At 48.6% G+C, this 19,960-nt stretch overlaps 1 protein-coding gene across 3 annotated transcripts in view; it reads left to right on the top strand.

The window, feature by feature from the left end:
- Positions 1-19,960, top strand: part of MINA (MYC induced nuclear antigen) — a 32,474-nt gene that overhangs the window by 5,507 nt on the left and 7,007 nt on the right. For all 3 annotated transcript variants that reach the window (XM_018057168.1, XM_018057058.1, XM_005674814.3), the window contains exons 2-5: positions 506-971; positions 6,665-6,784; positions 7,860-7,988; positions 17,879-17,982. In XM_018057168.1, coding sequence (XP_017912657.1) covers positions 543-971; positions 6,665-6,784; positions 7,860-7,988; positions 17,879-17,982 — 782 coding nt within the window. In that variant the 5' untranslated portion in view covers positions 506-542. The remainder of the gene's footprint in view (positions 1-505; positions 972-6,664; positions 6,785-7,859; positions 7,989-17,878; positions 17,983-19,960) is intronic.

Genomic DNA, 19,960 nt, shown 5'->3' with positions numbered 1-19,960 from the left:
TGGCCCCCAGGATAGCAGCCGGGGTAGGGCTGTGGCAAGGAGCACCTGGCTGTGGGTGGCTCTGGATTGAGTCAAGTGTTTATTACTCAGTTGCATCTAATTAGATTTGGGACCTGGTGCTGATTAAAGCCAGATTTTAAGATTTTGACTTTGCTGTGTCAATGGCCACAGGCTAAAACCGTGACTAGAAACTGCTGAGATGGTTGAGTCATTTAACGTGGGATAATTATACCTCTAATAAGTAGTGAATTCCATGACTAAGTGCTTGTGTACAAGGAAACAGGCTTCCCTTTCTATGACTATGTGCTCTGCATGGTGTCTGAGGTGGGATCATACCTTGGAAGAAATGGTGTTGGCTTCAGGTTGTATGTTAATCCTGGAGGAAATGGCCTTGACTTAGGAAGAGTGCGCACGAAGGGCCTAGCAGCTGTGAAGGTCGTGTGTACGTGATCCTCTGACACTGGCCCCGGGAAACCTAAATGCATGGGTCTTGTTCTTCTGGCAGGTTTGCATTTCCTCACTGCCTTGTCTTGAAGACAGCGATGCCAAAGAAAGCAAGACCTGCAGGGGATGGGAAGGAGGAAGGGCCTGTTCCTAAACAGGTGAAGGTGGAGGCCGCCTGTGGACCTTCCCCTTTGAACTTCGACAGCCCCAGTGGCCTCTTTGAAAGTTTCATCTCGCCCATCAAGACAGAGACGTTTTTCAAGGAATTCTGGGAGCAGAAACCCCTCCTCATCCAGAGAGACGACCCTGAGTTGGCCACGTACTACCAGTCCCTGTTCAGGCTCTCTGACCTGGAGAGTCTGTGCAGCTGGGGTATATACTACGGGAGAGACGTGAACGTCTGCCGCTATGTCCACGGGAAGAAGAAGGTTTTTAATAAAGATGGCAGAGTGCACTTTCTTCAGTTGAGACAAGATTTTGATCAGAAAAGGGCCACAATTCAGTTTCACCAACCTCAGAGATTTAAGGTAACAGGCTCTCCCAGGGGCAGAATCCGCGTGTGTATTAAAGTACTAACATTTGGCCATGGATCAGCTCAGGGATAAATCCATTTTGGTGATGATTAGTCTCCTGCCAGTTTCAGAAGGGCCAACACCTGTTTGGTCTTCAAATGCATTCCACCCTCAGTGATTTTTTTTTTTATGTTCCCTTTTGGTTGAACTGTTAGAATCTGCAACAGCTCAGGGTGGACATGGTTCGGTGTCATTGAGCTGCAGAAAGTAAATTACATTGCAGGTTTATAAAGTTTGTTAAAGTGACATTACCCCTCCAGGAGTACTTCTGTGGGCCGGTTTTTGTTTTGATTCATGGTGGACATTTCTCTCTGGATTGTTTCTTCACTGTAATGTAAGGCATGATAGCATCAAGGTGATCATTTTATTCTTGAAGTTGCCTCCCTCTGCTGCCCACATCTCCTTAGCAGAGGCTTCCAAGCAGTGACCAGACCATGTACTAGAGGCACATTTATGGAAGAGACTTCACCCTTGTTGATAGCCCCACCAGGCTGGCTTTGAGAGTAGGTCCTGGAACTGCTGGGGTGGTGGGGGGGGCAGTCGTAGGTGGAAGGTAGCTTGGATTTCACGACTGACTAATCTTTTATTTATTCTATATCAGTGATGGACATTTGAGAAATAATCTGCTTCTTCTGTGCCCAGTTTCTGCATTTATAAAACGTAGATTTAGGATGAGCTAACCTGCTCTCTTAGTTGTTGTTCAGTCGCTAAGTCGTGTCTGACTCTTTGCGACCCCATGGACTACAGCACTCCAGGCTTCCCTGTCCTTCACTGTCTCCTGGGTTTGCTCAGACTCATGTCTGTTGAGTCGGTGATGCCACCCAATCATCTCATCCTCTGTTGCCCCCTCTCCTCCGGCCTTCAGTCTTTCCCAGCATTAGGGTCTTTTCTGTTGAGTCGGCTCTTCACATCAGGTGGCCCAAAGTATTGGAGCTTCAGCTTCAGCATCAGTCCTGTCACGCGAGTGTATGTTCCTCGATTCTTTGTCTCGTCACGACAAAGATTTGGAGTGCCGGACATTAAAGCCCCCTCGGCGTGTCACAGCTCTCAGGGCTTGGATAGACCGTGTTATAGCTCTCAGGTCTCGAACGGACCGTGTTATAGCTCTTAGACAAATCAGTGTTACAGCTCAATATTTTATTTAGAAGATAGCAGGAAAATCCACCTTCGAGGCGTGAGGGCACGTCGATCTAAAGACAGGAGGAGAAGAGCGCCCCAGCGTGCGGGAGAGAGAGAGAGAGAGAGAGCTGGCTCTGGCTCTTCTATTTATATGTTTCTCTCTCCCTGGGCCTGTCCCGTGTAAATTGGGCCAGCCAGGAGTGTTGTTTGTTTTACCTGAGGTCCTCACTCCGGTCCTCAGACCTTCTTTTGTTTCATTTTCGCGAGCTTTTCCCTTCCTTGTCTTGTAGCCACCACCATTTTGGGCTCCTTTTCCCTGTTCTACCTACCTAACACTTCCAATGAATATTCAGGGTTGATTTACTTTAGCATTGACTGGGTTGATCTCCTTGCAGTCCAAGGGACTCTCAACAGTCTTCTCCATCACCATAATTTGAAAGCATCTCTTAGATGTTTGAGATGTTTACAGGACAGCTGTCCAACAACTGAAGGCTGTTTCTGAGTTTTAGAAAAAGAGTCTTATCCCCGGCGAGAAACCCCCCTCTGAGACCCTTGGCTGAGTCAGAGTGCCAGCTTCGAGGAGGAGGAGAGCAGTGTGTCAGGCTCCACACTGAGGATGGCTTCTGGCTGCGTGGTGCCTCCTAGGACTCTGTCGTCAGAGCTCTAGTAATGCTCGTCATTCCAGATCTTAAGCTGCCTTCTTAGATCCATGAGGCCTCCCTCATCTGTGAATGCCTTTCCCTTGCCTGTAGGATTTTGTACTATTTGTGCTCTGGATAAAGTACAAGTACTCTTAGACTTTTCAGTACAGGTCCTCATTCCAGATAGTTCACCTTGGGCAATCATGAGCTGCTGAACTGTCCCTGGGATGCCAGCCTTTTGGGCATCCTACCTGAAAGGAATTTATAAATCACTTGCAGACCAAGTCATGATTTGCATTCAGAAAATCTGTACATCGTGTTACTTCCCTCTGAGCTAGTCCTTGACTCTCAGCTTGGCTAGAAGTAGCACTTAAAAAAAGTAGTGTTTAGACACTGAAGAACTATGAATAGAAAAGATCAGTGATGCTGATTACATGTGATTTGTTCACAGACCAGCAGAAAATTATTGTTTGGCATGTGTGTGGTGTCCTCTGTGGCTGTCATTTCTGCTTGAGTGCTGCACAATTCTCTTCCCCAGTTTCAAGTGGCCAGGACTGTTTCCTTTGCCCTGTTGACTCAGCTCTTTAAGTCATGTTTATTAAAGCAGGAAGGATGAGCTTTCCCAGTTTCAACTCAGCCGCCAACATCCTGGTTGTTTGTGGGGTTGTTTTTGTTCTTTTAATTATTTATTTTTGGCTCTGCTGGTTCTTTGTGGCTCTGCAGGCTTTTCTCTAGTTGCAGTGAGCGGCAGCTTCTTTTTGTTGAGTGCAGGGCTTCTCGTTATGGTGGCTTCTCTTGTTGCAGAACATGGGTTCTAGGGCACATAGGCTCAGTAGTTGTGGTTCCAGGCCCCAGAGCCTAGGCTCGGTAGCTGTGGTGCACAAGCTTAGCTGCTCTGCAGCACATGGAACCTTCCTGGACCAGGGATGGAACCCACGTCTCCTGCATTGGCAGGCAGATTCTTCACCACCAAGCCACCAGGGAAGCCCTGTTTGTGGTTTTCTTTTCCCTCTGACCGTCCACCACCAGAACTTGAGAAGCCTATAAGCTGCTGGAGTTCACTCTCTACGCGGGAAGGTGGGTTCTGAGTGTTATATTATGAGCAGATTTAGTGTTGTGTGTATTTACTAATGGGCATACTGATACCAGGATCGAGAAGTCTAGAGGCAGTTCCTCATTGTCCGGGTTGAAGGACTCGGAGTCAGCACTTTCTTGGTCCGTCACAGAATGGGCACAGCTTATTAGTCTAGTTCATCTGGAAATGAGTGAGGCAGTAACCAGAGAGTGGTAGGCTGTTCCCCACCCGATTCGGGTAATCTGTGTATCAGGAGTCCAGATGAGTTAACCAAATATTTACACGTGTTCACTTTTGAATCTTCCAACACACATTTGAAATAACTGAGGCGATCACTGTGGTCTCCACTTTACATGAAAGAAACGAGTTCACATTTGTGACTTACATAGCTACTAAGGAAGGACTTCTAACTTCAGAATTAAAATACTTTCTGAACCGTGTGTCTGAAGACCCTCCTGAAGTGTAGTTGGGCTTGTGGCATGCTTGTTTTCACCGTTCTTTAGGTGTCAGTGTGGGCCTCTGGTCTTGACCATTGTATTCAGCTGATTCTGCAGGAAGGTCAGTGCAGAGGAGAGGGCCTCCCCGCCCACCTCCGCCCCCTTCGCTTTTCCATTGTTCTGGGGGGCAGCTCCAGACACAGCTGGGGGACAGGAGTCAATGGAGACAGGTTTCAGGAGCCTTGTTTGTGCCTAAGTCAGTGCTGTGAAGCTGTGACACTTGTACACTGTTGTGCATTTGAAATAGAGATAGTTTGTGCTGTTTCTCACAGTCTTAGAGTGGGAGTCCTCCTTTCACGGATGAAGAAGTTGAAGTCTAGCTTGTAACTACAACCTGAACTCAGACGGTTTGACTCCAGATCTCTTTCTAGTGGGCCACACTTGGGAGACTGAGAATCTAAAAGTGAAATGAAAAACTTGTACAAATGATAGGGTTCTCTGTAACCTTTAAGAAGAAGGAGACATGTGCTTCTTACTTAAAGACCCAGAAACTTCAGTTGGAAGCCATAAGGTCACCCATATGGTCCTCAGGCCGTCAGCGCGCACGCGCAAGAGAGAGAGAGAGAGAGAGAGAGAGAGAGACAGACAGACAGACAGACAGACAGACAGACAGACAGACAGACAGACAGTTACTGTACCCATGTAATTACACATCCTGCTGGCTGCTCCCAGGTGTACGTTAGATTGCTTGGGAGATCTGCAGACTCTTTGGAGCTGTTCAGGTGCCATTGAATTATTCTTCTTGTGTTAAATAGAAACCTTGAGCTCTGTATGTAGAGTAGCTCAATGGCTTATATGGAAATGTCTCCCAAAGCTTGTTTAATGCTGACTCAATTCTTTCCCACTTGGTATTTTTAATTCTGTAGGTTTTTTTTCTTTTTTAATTCCAGCAGGTGAGATTGACTTCTAAGCCATTGTCATTGTTTACTTGGCAAATCCTTTCAATATCTTCTGGGTGCCAGGCACTGCATGTATGGACGCTTAAAAGTTGGGCTTCTGCGGTGTTCTTTGTAGGTGATTTTTCTTTACAGTAGAGTCGTGGTTATGGGGCTGCGTGAATGTGAATCCTGGATCCGTCACTGACAGGCCTCCTTCCTCGTCGGTGTGGATGGGCACCCACAGGGTGATGGTACCCACCCTGTGAGAGGGTTGCTGGGAAGGCTGTGTAACTAAAGTAGGTGAAGCCTGGTGCACAGAAAGTGCCGATACCCACGTGGCCCAATTCTGCCTCTCTTCCCCTCACCTGCCTTGGGATAATCAGGTTTCCTTCTCTCGCTTGAGTACCTGGCTCCTCTCTAGGTCCCTCAGCCTGACGTAGGTCCTGAAGAGCTAGTGAGTGAGTGAGAGAGGGGAGTGTTCTTGACCCCTGTCCCCTGCTCCCTGCCTGTACCCTCTTCCCAGTTTGTTATTTCTGCTCTCTTTGCTCTAAGGACCCTTTCATCAGGCAGTTCCGAGACCCTCACCCTTCATCTTGCCTGAACTTCAGACTTAGCCAGCCGGCATAGGGGGGTCTTAGCAGCTCATACATAACACATCTAACGTACAGCTTTTCTTTTTTCCCCCCAAAACTAATTCATTAGCAGATCTTTCCCACTGGAATGGTGCTGGGAGCTAACTAACTGCCTTAGTCAAAACCCCGAGAGTATTTCTCGCTTATCCTCCCCACTCCCAGGCCCCTGCCGTCAAGGCGTGCTGGCAGGGCCACCTGCCAAGCACATCCTGTCTTTTGCCCTTCTCCCTCGCCCTCTCCCCCACTCTGATCGTCCCCGCCTGCACTTCTTCGTCTTTCGCTTCCCCGCTGCTGTCTCTTGCTTTCCCACAGTCCAGTCTCCTCCACATTGTAGCCAGACTGACCTTTTGTAAGCGTGAATGGGTCATGTCATTGTCTGGCTTGAAATCCTTCGTGGCTCCCTGTCACCTCCTCCTGTCCATGCTCGGGACAGAAGGTCCCTGAGGGTAGAGGTGCCGGTTCAGTCACTGCTGAATTCCCAGCATCTGGGCTTCCAGGTGGCGCTAGTGGTAAAGAACCCACCTGCTGGTGCAGGAGACGTAAGAGGGAAGGGTTTGATACCTGGGTGAGGAAGATCCTCTGGAGGAGGGCATGGCAACCCACTCCAGTATTCTTGCCTGGAAAATCCCTTGGACAGAGGAGCCTGGCGGGCTTGTCCATAGGGTCACGAAGAGTCAGACATGACTGAAGTGACTTAGCACAGAGCATAATAGCTGTGCAATAAAGACTTGCTGCACCGAATAAGAACAGGTTCCTTACTTCTGATGTATTTCTCTCTCCTCCTCTCTCCACTGTTGTCTCCTAAGGATGAGCTCTGGAGGGTCCAGGAGAAGCTGGAGTGCTACTTCGGCTCCTTGGTTGGCTCCAACGTGTACATCACCCCGGCCGGAGCCCAGGGCCTGCCGCCCCACTACGATGATGTCGAGGTGAGAGGGGGGATCTGCCCGGCCGTGGGAGGAGGGAGTGGCCGCCAGCCCAGGAAGGTGGGCTTGTCGGGGTTGAGCTGTCGGTCAGGTCCGGGCCCACTCTTCCTGTGCGGGCTCCGGAGAGCTTGACCTCCCTCACCAGGATGTTGGACCAAAATTAACCCCACTGAACTGGTTTCCTGCTCCTTTGGAAAGGGGAGAGATTATTTACTAATATAAAGAGCTGCACATTTCTCCAAAACATGTATTGATTGAATTTTCTACAAAGAAGTATGATTGGATTTTTTTTCTTTAATTTCACAGTTTAATAAGGTGAGGTCACAAGTATTCCATACATCTGCTTTTATTTTGTCCTTTTTCTGTAGCTGCCAAAAATATATGCTTTTTTCCATTTGTGAAAATCTTGGGGCAGCTTAAATGAAGGTCATGGTTTCGCTTAAGCACTGGCGCCTTGACGAATGTTGATGTCACTCTCATGTGGCTGCCAAAAAAAGTTAACTGTTGGGCTTAGGTATGTCGTAGTTTTATTTTTGTACTGATACATTCTGTGAACACAGAGATAGTAGGAAATAAAAACCTCTTTTTTTCCTCTTGAGAGCAATTTGATATCAATACATTTTCCAAAAGTTTTTTTTTTTTCTTTAATATTTCTAACAGGACTTTAAAATATCTTTGACTGAATGAAGAATAAAAACTTGACATTTTCCTGTGTGCTAGGGATCATCTTCAGGGTTTTGAACAGTCAGTAATATCTGAAGCTTGGCTTTCCCTCAGAACATGGGCTTCCCGCTGTCTGATGGAAGATTTAGAGGAATGAATAGTGGGATGGAAAGAACTCAGTGAGGCTTTTAGAGAAGTGAAAAGAATGAGCAGCCTTCCAGTGTCAGAGTTTACAGTCACCTGTTTTTAAAAAGTGAATGCCAGTGGTGGCAGCTTTTAAGTGTGGAGTGAGGTGTATCTGTGATCCTTTATTTTAATTTTTTCATATCAAAGTTGTGATTCGTTTAAGCCCTGAGAGGGCCAGCACCCAGTGAGGAGGCTCTCTGACACTCGTGGAGTCCTGTGCTCCCTGTAGGTGTTCATCCTGCAGCTGGAGGGAGAGAAGCACTGGCGCCTGTACCAGCCGACGGTGCCCCTGGCGCGGGAGTACAGCGTGGAGGCCGAGGACAGGATCGGGAGGCCCACACTCGAGTTCACACTCAAGGTACGGGCCTGCCAGTGTGCGCGCCAAGGGTGGTTTGAGGGTTGCGCTTGTGTAACCGTCCCCCGAGAATGTGTCCAGGAGGTTGGGGGCAGGTGGCTCCCATTCCAGGTGGCCCCTCGTGGGGGGGCCTCGGAGGGAGACCTGGTCCTTTGTACCTGCAGATGTGAGCTGAGGAAACGTCTCCGTATGCTCTCTGAGTCCAAAAGGAATGAACTATGAATACGGTAACCACTGACTTTTCTGGAGTGAGTCATGGAAGGCATGGCCTTGGGCCGCTTCGCCAGATCTAAGGCAGTGGTCACCGCTGGATGGTAGGTTGCTTGAGGAGAGCACGGTCAGCGACCCCTCAGCTTTTCTTGCTGGTAAAATCTGGGCGCCCCCTTTGCCTCCTAACTGCAGTAGGCCCTCTGCACCCCCTTCCTCCTGCATGTAGTTGTCAGAAGAGTCATCATGAAGGCTCTTGAGGGGACCTTCCCCAGAAAACCGGGCGGCCCGAGCATGTGCCGGTTCGCTGGTATCTTGCTGCTGAGAAAGTGTGTCCTTGAGCGGTTAGCCGGGTGGGATCACAGCCAGTCCCCAGCAGGTCAGGTTGTTGAGAACAAAGTCTAGGATAAGAATAGCTGTGTAACTCAGTTTTACACCTTTTCCTATAATTTCAACAACATTTAATTTCCTTCAGTGGTAATAAGATAATAGTTAATTTAAAGCATTCCAAAGATTTTAACCAGACTGGTGGACTTGGCATATGGTTGTTCTTGTATTTCTTACATCTTGAAATTACACTTGGTACCTAATTTTTTTCTTTTCATATTATGTATTTCCGGCTGCACTGGGTCTTCGTTACTCTGTGCTGGCTGTGTCTAGTCCCAGTGAGTAGGGGCTACTCCCTCCTTGCAGCGCATGGGCTTCTCGTTGCAGCGGCTTCTCTTATTGTGGAGCTTGGACTCCAGGCGCGCAGGCTTCGGTGCTGGAGCCTGTGAGCTCAGTCGCGGTGCATGAGCTTAGTTGCCTTGCAGAATGTGGGATTGATTCCAGCTTGAGCTTCATCCAGCCTGGCATTTTGCATGATGTACTCTGCATATGTGTTAAATAAGCAGAGTGACAGTATATATGGTCTTGACACAGGGATTGAAACTGTGTCCCCTGCTTTGGCAGGCAAATTCTTAACCATTTTGCTGCCAGGGAAGCCCCTCTGATTCTTACTCAGTGCCTTGTGGCTTCTTGTTGTTAAAATCTCTGCCTGCATGCCATAACTGGGAAAAACTCCCTGTTTGTGTTGTTGTTGTTCAGTCGGTCAGTCTTGTCTGAGTCTTTGCGACTCCATGAACTGCAGCATACCAGGCTTCCTCTCCTTCGCTCTCTCTTGAGTTTGCTCACACTCAGGTCCATTGAGTCAATGTTGCCGTTCAACCATCTCATCCTCTCATGCTCTGTTGTCCCCTTCCCCTCTGTCTTTTATCTTTCCCAGCATTAGGGTCTTTTCCAATGAGTCAGCTGTTCACATCAGGTGGCCAAAGTATTGGAGCTTCAGCATCAGTCCTTCCAATGAATATTCAGGGTTGATTTCCTTTAGGATTGACTGGTTGGATCTCCTTGCAGTCCAAGGGACTCTCAAGAGTCTTTCTCCAGCACTGCAGTTCAAAAGCATCAGTGCTCAGCCTTCTTTATGATCCAACTCTCATATCTGTACAAGACTACTGGAAAAACCATAGCTTTAAATATACGAACCTTTGTTGGCAAAGTGATGTCTCTCCTTTTTAATACGCTGTCTAGGTTGATCATAGCTTTTCTTCCAAGGAGTAGGCGTCTTGTAATTTCATGACTGCAGTCACCATCCACAGTGATTTTGGAACCCAAGAAAATAAAGTCTGTCACTGTTTCCATTGTTTCCCCATCTGTTTGCCATGAAGTGATGGTATCAGATGCCATGATCTCAGTTTTTTGAATGTTGAGTTTTATGCCAGCTTTTTCATTCTCCTCTTTCATCTTCATCAAGAGGCTATTTAGTTCCCCTTCCCTTCCTGCCATAAGGATGGTGTCATCTGCATATCTGAGGTTATTGATATTTCTCCCGGAAATCTTGATTCCAGCTTAAACCTCATCCAGCCTGGCATTTCGCATGATGTACTCTACATGTAAGTTAAATAAACTGAGTGACAATATATAACCTTGACATATTCCTTTCCCAATTTTGAACCAGTTCATTATTCCATGTCCACTTCTAACTGTTGCTTCTTGACCTGCATACAAGTTTTTTAGGAGGCAGGTAATGTCTGGTATTCCCATCGCTTTAAGAATTTTACAGTTTGTTGTGATCCACACAGCCAAAGGCTTTAGTGTAGTGAATGAAGTAGAAGTAGATGTTTCATGGAATTCCTTTGCTTTTTCAATGATCCAGCAAATGTTGGCAGTTTGATCTCTGGTTCCTCTGCCTTTTCTAAATCCACCTTGTACATCTGGAAGTTCTCAGTTCATGTACTGTTGAAGCCTAGTGTGAATGATTTTGACCATTACCTTGTTAGCTTATGAGTGCAATTGTGCAGTAGTTTGAATATTCATTGGCATTGCCTTTCTTTGGGATTGGAATGAAAGCTGACCTTTTCCAGTCCCATGGCCACTGCTGAGTTTTCCAAATTTGCTGGCATATTGAGTGAAGCACTTTGACAGCATCATCTTTTAGGACTTAAAATAGCTCAACTGGAATTCCATCACCTCCACTAGCTTTGTTCGTAGTCATGTTTCCTAAGGCCCACCTCACTTCACACTCCAGAATGTCTGGCTGTAGGTGAGTAATCGTATCATCGTGCTTATCTGGGTCATTAAGACCTTTTTTGAATAGTTTTTTCATGTATTCTTGCCACTTCTTAATATCTTCTGCTTCTGTTAGGTCCATACTGTTTCTGTGCTTTATTGTGCCCCTCTTTGCATGAATTGTTCCCTTGGTATCTCTGATTTTCTTGAAGAGATCTCTAGTTTTTCCCATTGTCTTGTTTTCCTCTGTTTCTTTGCTTTGATCTCTGAGGAAGGCTTTCTTATCTCACCTTGCTATTCTTTGGAACTCTGCATTCAGGGTTTTTTTCCTTTTCTCCCCTGCTTTTTGCTTGTCTTCTTTTCTCAGCTATTTGTAAGACCTCCTCAGAGAACCATTTTGCCTATTTGTATTTCTTTTTCTTGAGGATGGTTTTGATCACTGGCTCCTGTACAATATTACAAATTTCTGTCCATGGTTCTTCAGGCACTCTGTCCATTCAGGTATGACCTAAATCTAATCCCTTGAATCTATTTGTCACTTGCACTGTATAATTGTAAGGGATTTGATTTAGGTCATACCTGAATGACCTAGTGGTTTTCCCTACTTTCTTCAATTTAAGTCTGAAATTTCTCCACTCTTTTCCAGTAGCATATTGGGCACCTACCGACCTGGGGGTTTCATCTTTCAGTGTTGTATTCTTTTGCCTTTTCATACTGTTCATGGGGGTCTCAAGGCAAAAATACTGGGATGGTCTGCCATTCCCTTCTCCAGTGGACCACGTTTTGTCAGAACTCTCCACCATGACCTGGGTCTTGCATGGCCCTACACAGCATGGCTCACAGTTTCATTGAGTTAGACAAGGCTGTGGTCCATGTGATCAGTTTGGTTAGTTTTCTCTGATTGTGGTTTTCATTTTGTCTCCCCTCTGATAGATAAGGATGAGAGGCTTGTGGAAGCTTCCTGATGGGAGGGACTGGCTGTGGGAGAATCTGGGTCTTGCTCTGGTGGGTGGGGCCATCCTCAGTGACTCTTTAATCCAATTTTCAATGGGCGGGGCTGTGTTCCCTCCCTGTAGTTTGGCCTGAGGCCAACTAGGGTAGGGTAATGGCAGTAATGGCAACCTCTTCCAAAAGGATTTCAGTTCAGTCACTCAGTCCTGTCCCACTCTTTGTGACCCCGTGGACTGCAGCACACCAGGCTTCCCTGTCCATCACCTTCTCCCGGAGCTTACTCAAACTCATGTCCATTGAGTGATGGACATGTCGGTGATGCCATCCAACCATCTCATCGTCTGTCATCCCCTTCAATCTTTCCCAGAATCAGGATCTTTTCCAATGAGTCACTGCTTCACATCAGGTGGCTAGAGTATTGGAGCTTCAGCATCAGTCCTTCCAGTGAATATTCAGGACTGATTTCCTTTAGGATTGACTGGTTGGATCTCCTTGCAGTCTAAGAGTCTCTCAAGAGTCTTCTCCAATACCACAGTTCAAAAGCATCAATTCTTTGGTGCTCAGCTTTCTTTATAGTCCAACTCTTACCTCCATACATGACTACTGGAAAAACCATAGCCTTTGCTAGATGGGCCTTTGTTGATAAAGTAGTGTCTCTGTTTTTTAACATGCTGTTTAGGTTGGTCATAGCTTTTTTTCCAAGGAGCAAGCATCTTTTAATTTCATGGCTTCAGTCACCATCTGCAGTGATTTTGGAGCCCAAGAAAATAAATTGTGTCACTGTTTGCATTGTTTCTCCATCTAATTGCCATGAAGTGATGGGACCAGATGCCATGATCTTAGTTTTCTGAATGTTGAACCTCAAGCCAACTTTTTCACTTTCCTCTTTCACTTTCATCAAGAGAGTCTTTAGTTCTGCTTTGCTTTCTGCCTTAAGGGTAGTGTTGTCTGCATATCTGAGGTTATTGATATTTCTCCTGGCAATCTTGATTCTAGCTTGTGCTTCATCCGGCCCGGCATTTCGCATGATGTACTCTGCATTTAAGCCGAGTGACAATATACAGCCTTGACGTACTCCTTTCCCTGTTTGGAACCAGTCTGTTGTTCCATGTCCTATTCTAACTGTTGGTTCTTCTTTGTATTCTTGCCACCTCTTCTTAATATCATTTGCTTCTGTTAGGTCCACACCATTTCTGTCCTTTATTGAGGGAAATGTTCCCTTGGTATCTCTAATTTTCTTGAAGAGATCTCTAGTCTTTCCCATTCTGTTGGTTTCCTCTATTTCTTTGCGCTGAGGAAGGTTTCTTGTCTCTTCTCGCTATTCTTTTCTGCCACAACAAATTTGCGCCTCGCTGCTGTCAGTGCCTCTGTCCTCGTGCAGGTCACTGTTGACCCATGTGTCCACAGGAGACCCTCAAACCGTCAAAGGCAGGTCTGGCTCAGTGTCTTGTGGCTTCACCGCTCCTTTCCCTGGGGCCTGGTATGCACAAGGTCTTGTTGTGCCCTCCAAGAGTCTGTTTCCCCAGTTCTGTAGAAGTTCTGTAATCAAATCCTGCTGACCTTCAAAGTCAGATTCCCTGCGAATTCTCAGTCCCTTTGCTGGATCCCATGTTGGGAAATCTTTTGTGGAGCCTAGAACTTTCTCAACAGTGTGAGAACTTCTTTGGTATAATTTTTCTTCAGTTTGTGGATTGCCCACCCGGCGGCTCTGTGGTGGGGCTAGTGGCAGCCTCATCCAAGAGGACTTAGGCCCTACGTCTTGGCTCCCAGGTCTGCTGCAGCCAGAACCCTTGTTCCTGCAGAGGCCACTGTTGACCCATGCCTCTGCAGGAGACCCTCAAACACTCAAAGGCGGGTCTGGTTCAGTCTCTTACGGGGTCATTGCTCCTTTCACTGGGTCCTGGTGCACACAAGATTTTACTTGGAGACGCTGCCCTCCAAGCATCTCTGGCAGGTATGAAGTTTGATTTTAAACGTGATTACGCCTCTCCTGCTGTCTTATTGCAGCTTGTCCTTTGACCTTGCACCTGGGATATCTTTTTCTAGTGGGTTCCAGCATTCTCCTGTTGATGCTTGTTCAGCAGCTAGTAGTGATTTTGGTGCTCTCACAGCAGATGAGCACACGCCCTTCTGCTCCGCCATCTTATTTCTTCTGTTATGTGATAGGGGACTTGAATAAATACAACAATCAAGGTATCTTTCTTCATTGTTTTATGCTCTTGGTCAGCAGTTAGCAAAGTATGGCCCATGGGCCAAAAACTGAGCCTGCTGCCTGCTTTTGTATATAAAGTCTATGGGAACACAGCCACGACCATTCCTGGGCACTGTCTGTGGCCGCATTCATATTATACTGGCAGAGTCAACTAGTTGCCACAGGGACCATGTGGCCCACAAACCACAGATAATTACTTTCTGACCCTTCACAGAAAGAGTTTGTCAGCCCTGCGCTTGGCCGATTATTTTTAAGCCAAGACTAAGCCATCCATGGTCTCTGAGGCCAGGGCTGCGTGACTCAGACTGACATCTGGCTACTTGCCCTGCCTGAGAAGGTCGGGTTCCATGGTGGTCCTGGAGGGTGTGGGACTTGAAGGTGGAGCCGTGCCCACTCTTCACACCCATCTGGATCACAGCTCACAGTGAGAAGCCCTGGGTTTCCTGAAAGGAGAAAGATAGCATTGTGTGCTGCAGAAATCCTCAAGTTGTAGGTCTGTTGAGTTTTTAATCCGTGGAACTAACTCTTCAAGTGGAGTCTTGTGTAAATGCCCAGTATGTGAAACTGAAGGGCTGAGTCGCCCTGGGAGGGGGTGGGCTTGGGGGCTACCGTGAGAGGCCTGGAGCCCTCCTCACCCCTCTTCCTTCCTACCCAGGTGGCAACCAAACGGTCCTTCTGCCAAACCTGGGGTCTTGGGGTGAAGAACCCCCATAATGGAAACACATCTCTATGGCTTGGGGATCTGACAAAGCTGGGTTTGAATCCAGATGCTGGCACTTGTGAGCTGCATGGCCTTGGGCAGGATCTTGATCTCTGTGTCAGTTTTTTATTAAACTGGAGATCATTATGTTTATCTTATAGGCTGTAAATATTTAAAAATAGTACTTTGATGCTTCCTTTACAGTGAAATTGTTTGAAAGCAATGGCTATATGTCAATATATTGCTCCCTATCAAATTAGCACAGTCTCAGTGACTTGAAAGAACACCACAAACTTTATTGTCTTGCGGTTCTGTGGTTCAGAGGTCCCTGAGGGGTTTCACTGGCTGAAATCAAGGTGTCAGCAGGACTGTGTTCTGGAGGCTCTAGGGAAGAATTCTGTCCTTGCCTTCTCCAGCCTCTGGAGGTAGTTCATAGTCCTCGGCTCATGGCCCCTTCCTTGACATGGCCCCTTCCATGTGACATGGAGCTTGGTCTTTCTCATGCTGCCCTCGCTCTGGTCCTCTCTTCCAATACCCTCTTTCACTTGTGATTACGTTGGGCCTGCCTGGCTAATTGAGAATAATCCCCCCAGTCAGCAGCCTTAATTAGCCGTGGCCATGTAACCTAAATCTTCACAGATGCCAGAGGTTAGGGTGTGGACATTCCTGAAGACCCTGCCACCATGCCCTATCTTCATCTCTTCTTCTCTCCCTCTTAGAAACTCTTTCCAGCAGGCTCTCTCGGCCATTGTTCCCCTGGAGCTACTCTGAAGGCCGCCTCCACACTGTCAGCCACTGCAGTCAGCTCTGGCCCCACCGTAGTCTGTGTGGCATCGGCATTTGGCTCAGTGGGCCACCGCCACCTGCTCCACTGGCTTCCAGGACGTGATTGTCCCTTGGTTCCCTCTCCACCTGACTGTCTTTTTCGTCCTCCTTTGCTGTTATGTCCTCAGTCTTCCTGCTTCTGTAAGCTGGGGTGCAGGGCTTGTTTCCTGGACTCCTTTGATCAATGAGCGATTCCCTCCCAAGGTTTCAAATACCTTCCACACTGATGTGTTTTCAATGCTGTGTTAGCTCTCCAGCCCACATCTAAACTTTAGACTCATAATTCAGCTACCTACCTAATGCCTCCCCCTGGAAAGATAAAGCAGTTTCACCCAAACCAGAGTCTCATGTCCTACCCTGTTCCCAGTCTCATCCCTGCACATGTGTCCCCATTCTGCTTGTTTGGGGAAAAATCCTTGGACACAGATTTATACAAAAGCCTCCTATCTTTTTGGACATAACAGCCCTGGCGATCCTTTTGGGATCCTGTGAACCCTTTGCCCAGACCTCCAGTGACTTCGTTAAACCCAGAAAAAAAGCCGAAGTCCTTGAACTGGTCCAGAGGGCCCTGTAATCCAATCCCTCTGCTGCCTGTGCACCTCACCTTCCATCATCCCCAGCTTCACTCACGGCCTTCCTGCCACACCAGCACCCCTCAACCTGCCAGGCACATGCCAGCTGCAGGACCTTTGCACCTGCTCTTCCCTCCCGCGGGAAGCCTTTCTCCCCAGGACGCTGCATGGCTATGCTGTGCTTAGTCACTCAGTCGTGTCCGACTCTTTGCCTGCCAGGCTTCTCTGTCCATGGGGATTCTTCAGGTGAGATTTCTGGAGTGGGTTGCCATGCCCACCTCCAGGGGATCTTCCTGACCCAGGGATTGAACCCAGGTCTCTCGCATTGCAGGCGGATTCTCCACCATCTGGCTTGCTCATTTCCTGAAGTCTCTACTGAAGTGTCACCTTAGCAGAGTGGCTAAAATAGCACCTCTTACCCCGACACACCCACCCTGACTTACATGAGCATCATTCTCCTCACTGTGTCTTTGCATTCATCACCACTCAACATTGTTTATTTGCAGCTTTCTTTTATCCCTCTTGCCCCCACTCGAATATCTTCATTGCTAGTGTCTCTTCTCCCTTCTCAAATGCTTGTCGGTTTCTGTGGAACATGTTTCATCAGGGCAGGGCTTTCTTTGGTTCAGTGCTCTTTGCCTGGCACCTAGCCTGGTGTCTGGCGTGGGCGGGGTGAGTGGGGAAGGGTTGGTCAGGTGTTTGTGGGATGAATAAATAAACAGATGGATGAGCTATAGATGTGAGGGCCTCCGTCACAGGGCAGGCACTCAGACTCACAAGTGAGAGCTGCAGTTATGAGCGATGCATTGATTCACTTGAAAGACTGGTTTCCCTGTCAGGTTGGTGTGATTCAGGGCAAGATCGCTCCATGAACACATCACAATTGTATACTGTTTACAGCTTTAAGGCAAATATTAGCATTAAAATAAAAAAATCTCTCTCGTGATGTTTCCTGGGCTCGTCCTCCAGGGCCCCTGGTTGTAGCCAGGGAGCCAGGCTACCTCCTGGGTTGCAGAGAGGAGACACGTGACTCCGAGGACCACCCCGTCTCCTTTCTGCTGTACAGACTGTTCTGTCTGGGTGGGATCAGGCAGGAGGTGGTGACTCCAGGGCAGGAGTGATTTGGGGAGATACTTTTCTTGAAATCGGACAGGGTGGGGAGGCTCGCCTGCCTGAGGAGGTGATTGGGCTGTAGTTGCGTCTAGTGCTCATTCTCAGATGCAGGGCCGCAGGGTTTTCGTCCCTTCTTCCGAACATCCGTTGAGCCTGTATGTGCCAGATGCTTAGGTGTGTTAGGTCCTGGGATACAGGACGGATGTGGGCCCTGCTTGGGAGACTGCACAGACTGTAATGGGACGGCAGGTAAAATAAAAATTATAATACAGCCACGTGCCCAGCATTGCTCCAAGAGCTTTGGCTATGTTGTCTCCTTTAATACTCCAGTAATCCTGTGAGATGTGGGCAATTGCTTCCCTTTTACACATAAAGGAACTGAGGCCTCGGGGGGTTAAGTGACATGCTGGGATCCCCAGCCAGTGAGCTCCAGAGCTGTCCCTCCTCACCACCCCCTTTGAAGGATGTGGAGGGCGGGTACAGGCTCTCACCTTGATCCTGGGCTAGTTTTAGAGGTGTCTGTTCTCAGCTTACAAACAAAGAAAGTGGCTTCAGGCACTGGAAGCCGCTCCAGGATTGCGTTCATGGCAACAAACTCACGGACACAGCAGAGCTTGACCAGTGGACCCCACAGAGCCCAGCACGCAGACCACTGCCTGGTCACCACTCAGAGGTTTCTAGAATGCAGAACTGAAACTCACAGCCTCTACAGAGGACCAAGAAGACACCCTCCCCACTAACTGCTTCCCCCTTTGTTGTCATCTAGCCTGGAGACTTGCTGTACTTCCCCAGAGGGACCATCCATCAGGCGGACACTCCCGAGGGGCTGGCCCACTCCACGCACTTGACCATCAGCACCTACCAAAGGAGGTAAGCACTCGCCCCTGACCTCGCGTACCCGACAGCGCCGCTCCGTGCTGTGGTGCCTGCGGCCAGGATCAGGAGGCGTGAGAAAGGTGGCCGCATCGCTTCTGCTTCTCCAGCCCCAGGGCTTCCTCCATCCCTGCTGACTTCCTAGTCCTGCTGTGTCCCACCTGTGCCATTGACCCTCTCGTCTGGGCCTCCTCCTGAACTGTCATGACCCCGTCTCATACAGAACGCCGGGAGTTGCCCACATCCAGGCTCCCGGGATCAGGAAGACAGGCACCGCTGTGGGTGTGGTGGTGTGTCTGTGACGCCAGGCTGCACTTCTAGTCTCTTCCCACCCCCACCCACTCACTCCATTAGAAAAGTTTTTTTATTGTGGCAAAATATTCGTAGACCATTTAACCATTTTTAAGCGTGCAGTTCAGCGACGCTAATTGCGTTCACACTGTTGTGCAGCCATCCCCACTATCTGTTTCCGAAACATTGTCATCACCCTGAACAGAAACTCCGCATCACGGAAACCTCTGGGTCTCTTTTAAGGTTTCCAGTTTTTACAGTTCATTAAAGTTGGAAAGGACGTCTGGAACAGTGAGTCCTAGAAGCACATGTGCTGAAAACAGTTCCAATTAAAACCACGTTCCAGTTCAGCAAGCGCCTTGTCACATGACAGGACCCCGGCAGCAGCCCTGCCCGTGGTTTCGTGATAGCAGTGGCCTGGCTAGTCCAGGTCCCATTAAAAGCGCCCATCACTGGTTTATTCATCATGAGCCCTGGGCCTTGTAGTGGTTGCTGGGATGGTAGGCGCTGGACTGAAGGGGCTTTGGGAGGACTTATACTCTGGTCATGGTGGAAGGAGGGGAGACAGGTGTGTAGTTCCCAAACAGTGTCATGTCCCATTGTAGCTTTGCGGAGGAGTCCCTGGGAGCACAGAGGGGTGTGGTTAGCTAAGCTGGGGCATCACAGAAGCTTCAGCAATGATTTGACACCCAAACTGAGGGAGCCCAGGGGATGAGTAAGTGGAGGTGGGCCCGGAGGTCAGAGTGGGACAGGACATTCCAGGCCTGAGGACCAGTGCGTCCTCCTAGCCTCAGAGCTGTATCTTGCACAACAAGAAAGCAAGCATTCCTCTGCTTCCTGGCTTTGCAGCGAGAAGTGAACCACTGTGTTTGAGGGACTAAGCGGGAGTCTGGCCTGAAGGCAGAGCTTGTTTTAGGTTTCTCTTGTATAAAATGCCTTCTCACCATGGTTGGGTTCCTTGCAGAGCGAGGTTTCCAAGGGCGACTGAGGGAGCAGGCAGTGGGAACTGGGCCATGGGGAGGCTGCGCCAGAAGCCCGTTCTGGACCGAAGCAGCTCTGGGCCTTGGCAGCCACGTTGCTGAGCCCCGTGAGCGTCCGTCCTCTGGTGTCCCGTCGCTGCTGTCGCTCTTCCCTGGTTCTTCCTCTTTTGTTTTTCTTGCAGCCATCAGCTGGTTTTCTGGCTCCCTTGGTTTTCACTCCATTTTCCTTCCTCGGTTCCTGATTTACTCACAACATTGGCATGTCATGAGGCATCATCAGTTACTTTTCTGACCTCCCTCCACCTCCTTGACCCCGTTAGCTTTTGCTACCACCAGGTGACTATTTCCCAGTCCCAGGGGTGAAGAACTGGTAGCTTTCCCTGGTCCCACCCACCGCTCCTGCGGTCGGCAGGGCTGGAAGAGCTGCCTGAGTTAGAGAGGATGCCTGCCGGCTGAGGACGGGCACTGTGCTGCTGACTTGTGCCTGCCGGCGGGGGGGGTGCTGCTAGAACAGGACAGGTGTGATGCGAGGGCCATTGCTCCCCAGAGGTGTCCTGTGCTTTGGTCTTGGCACTTCTTAAGGCATTATGGCAGGGCGAAGATTTGGCCTTTCCCTAAGCCTTCTCAAGGGTGGCATTTAGGGCCTGCTCTCTCAGATAGTGGCATGTCGATCTGACCGATTTATGAAGGTGAACCCCTCCAGA

This window comes from Capra hircus, chromosome 1, assembly GCF_001704415.2.
Source record: "Capra hircus breed San Clemente chromosome 1, ASM170441v1, whole genome shotgun sequence".
Lineage (NCBI taxonomy): Eukaryota > Metazoa > Chordata > Mammalia > Artiodactyla > Bovidae > Capra > Capra hircus.
Note: the sequence above shows the minus strand (reverse complement) of the source record. Positions and strands in the feature narration are given on the sequence as shown.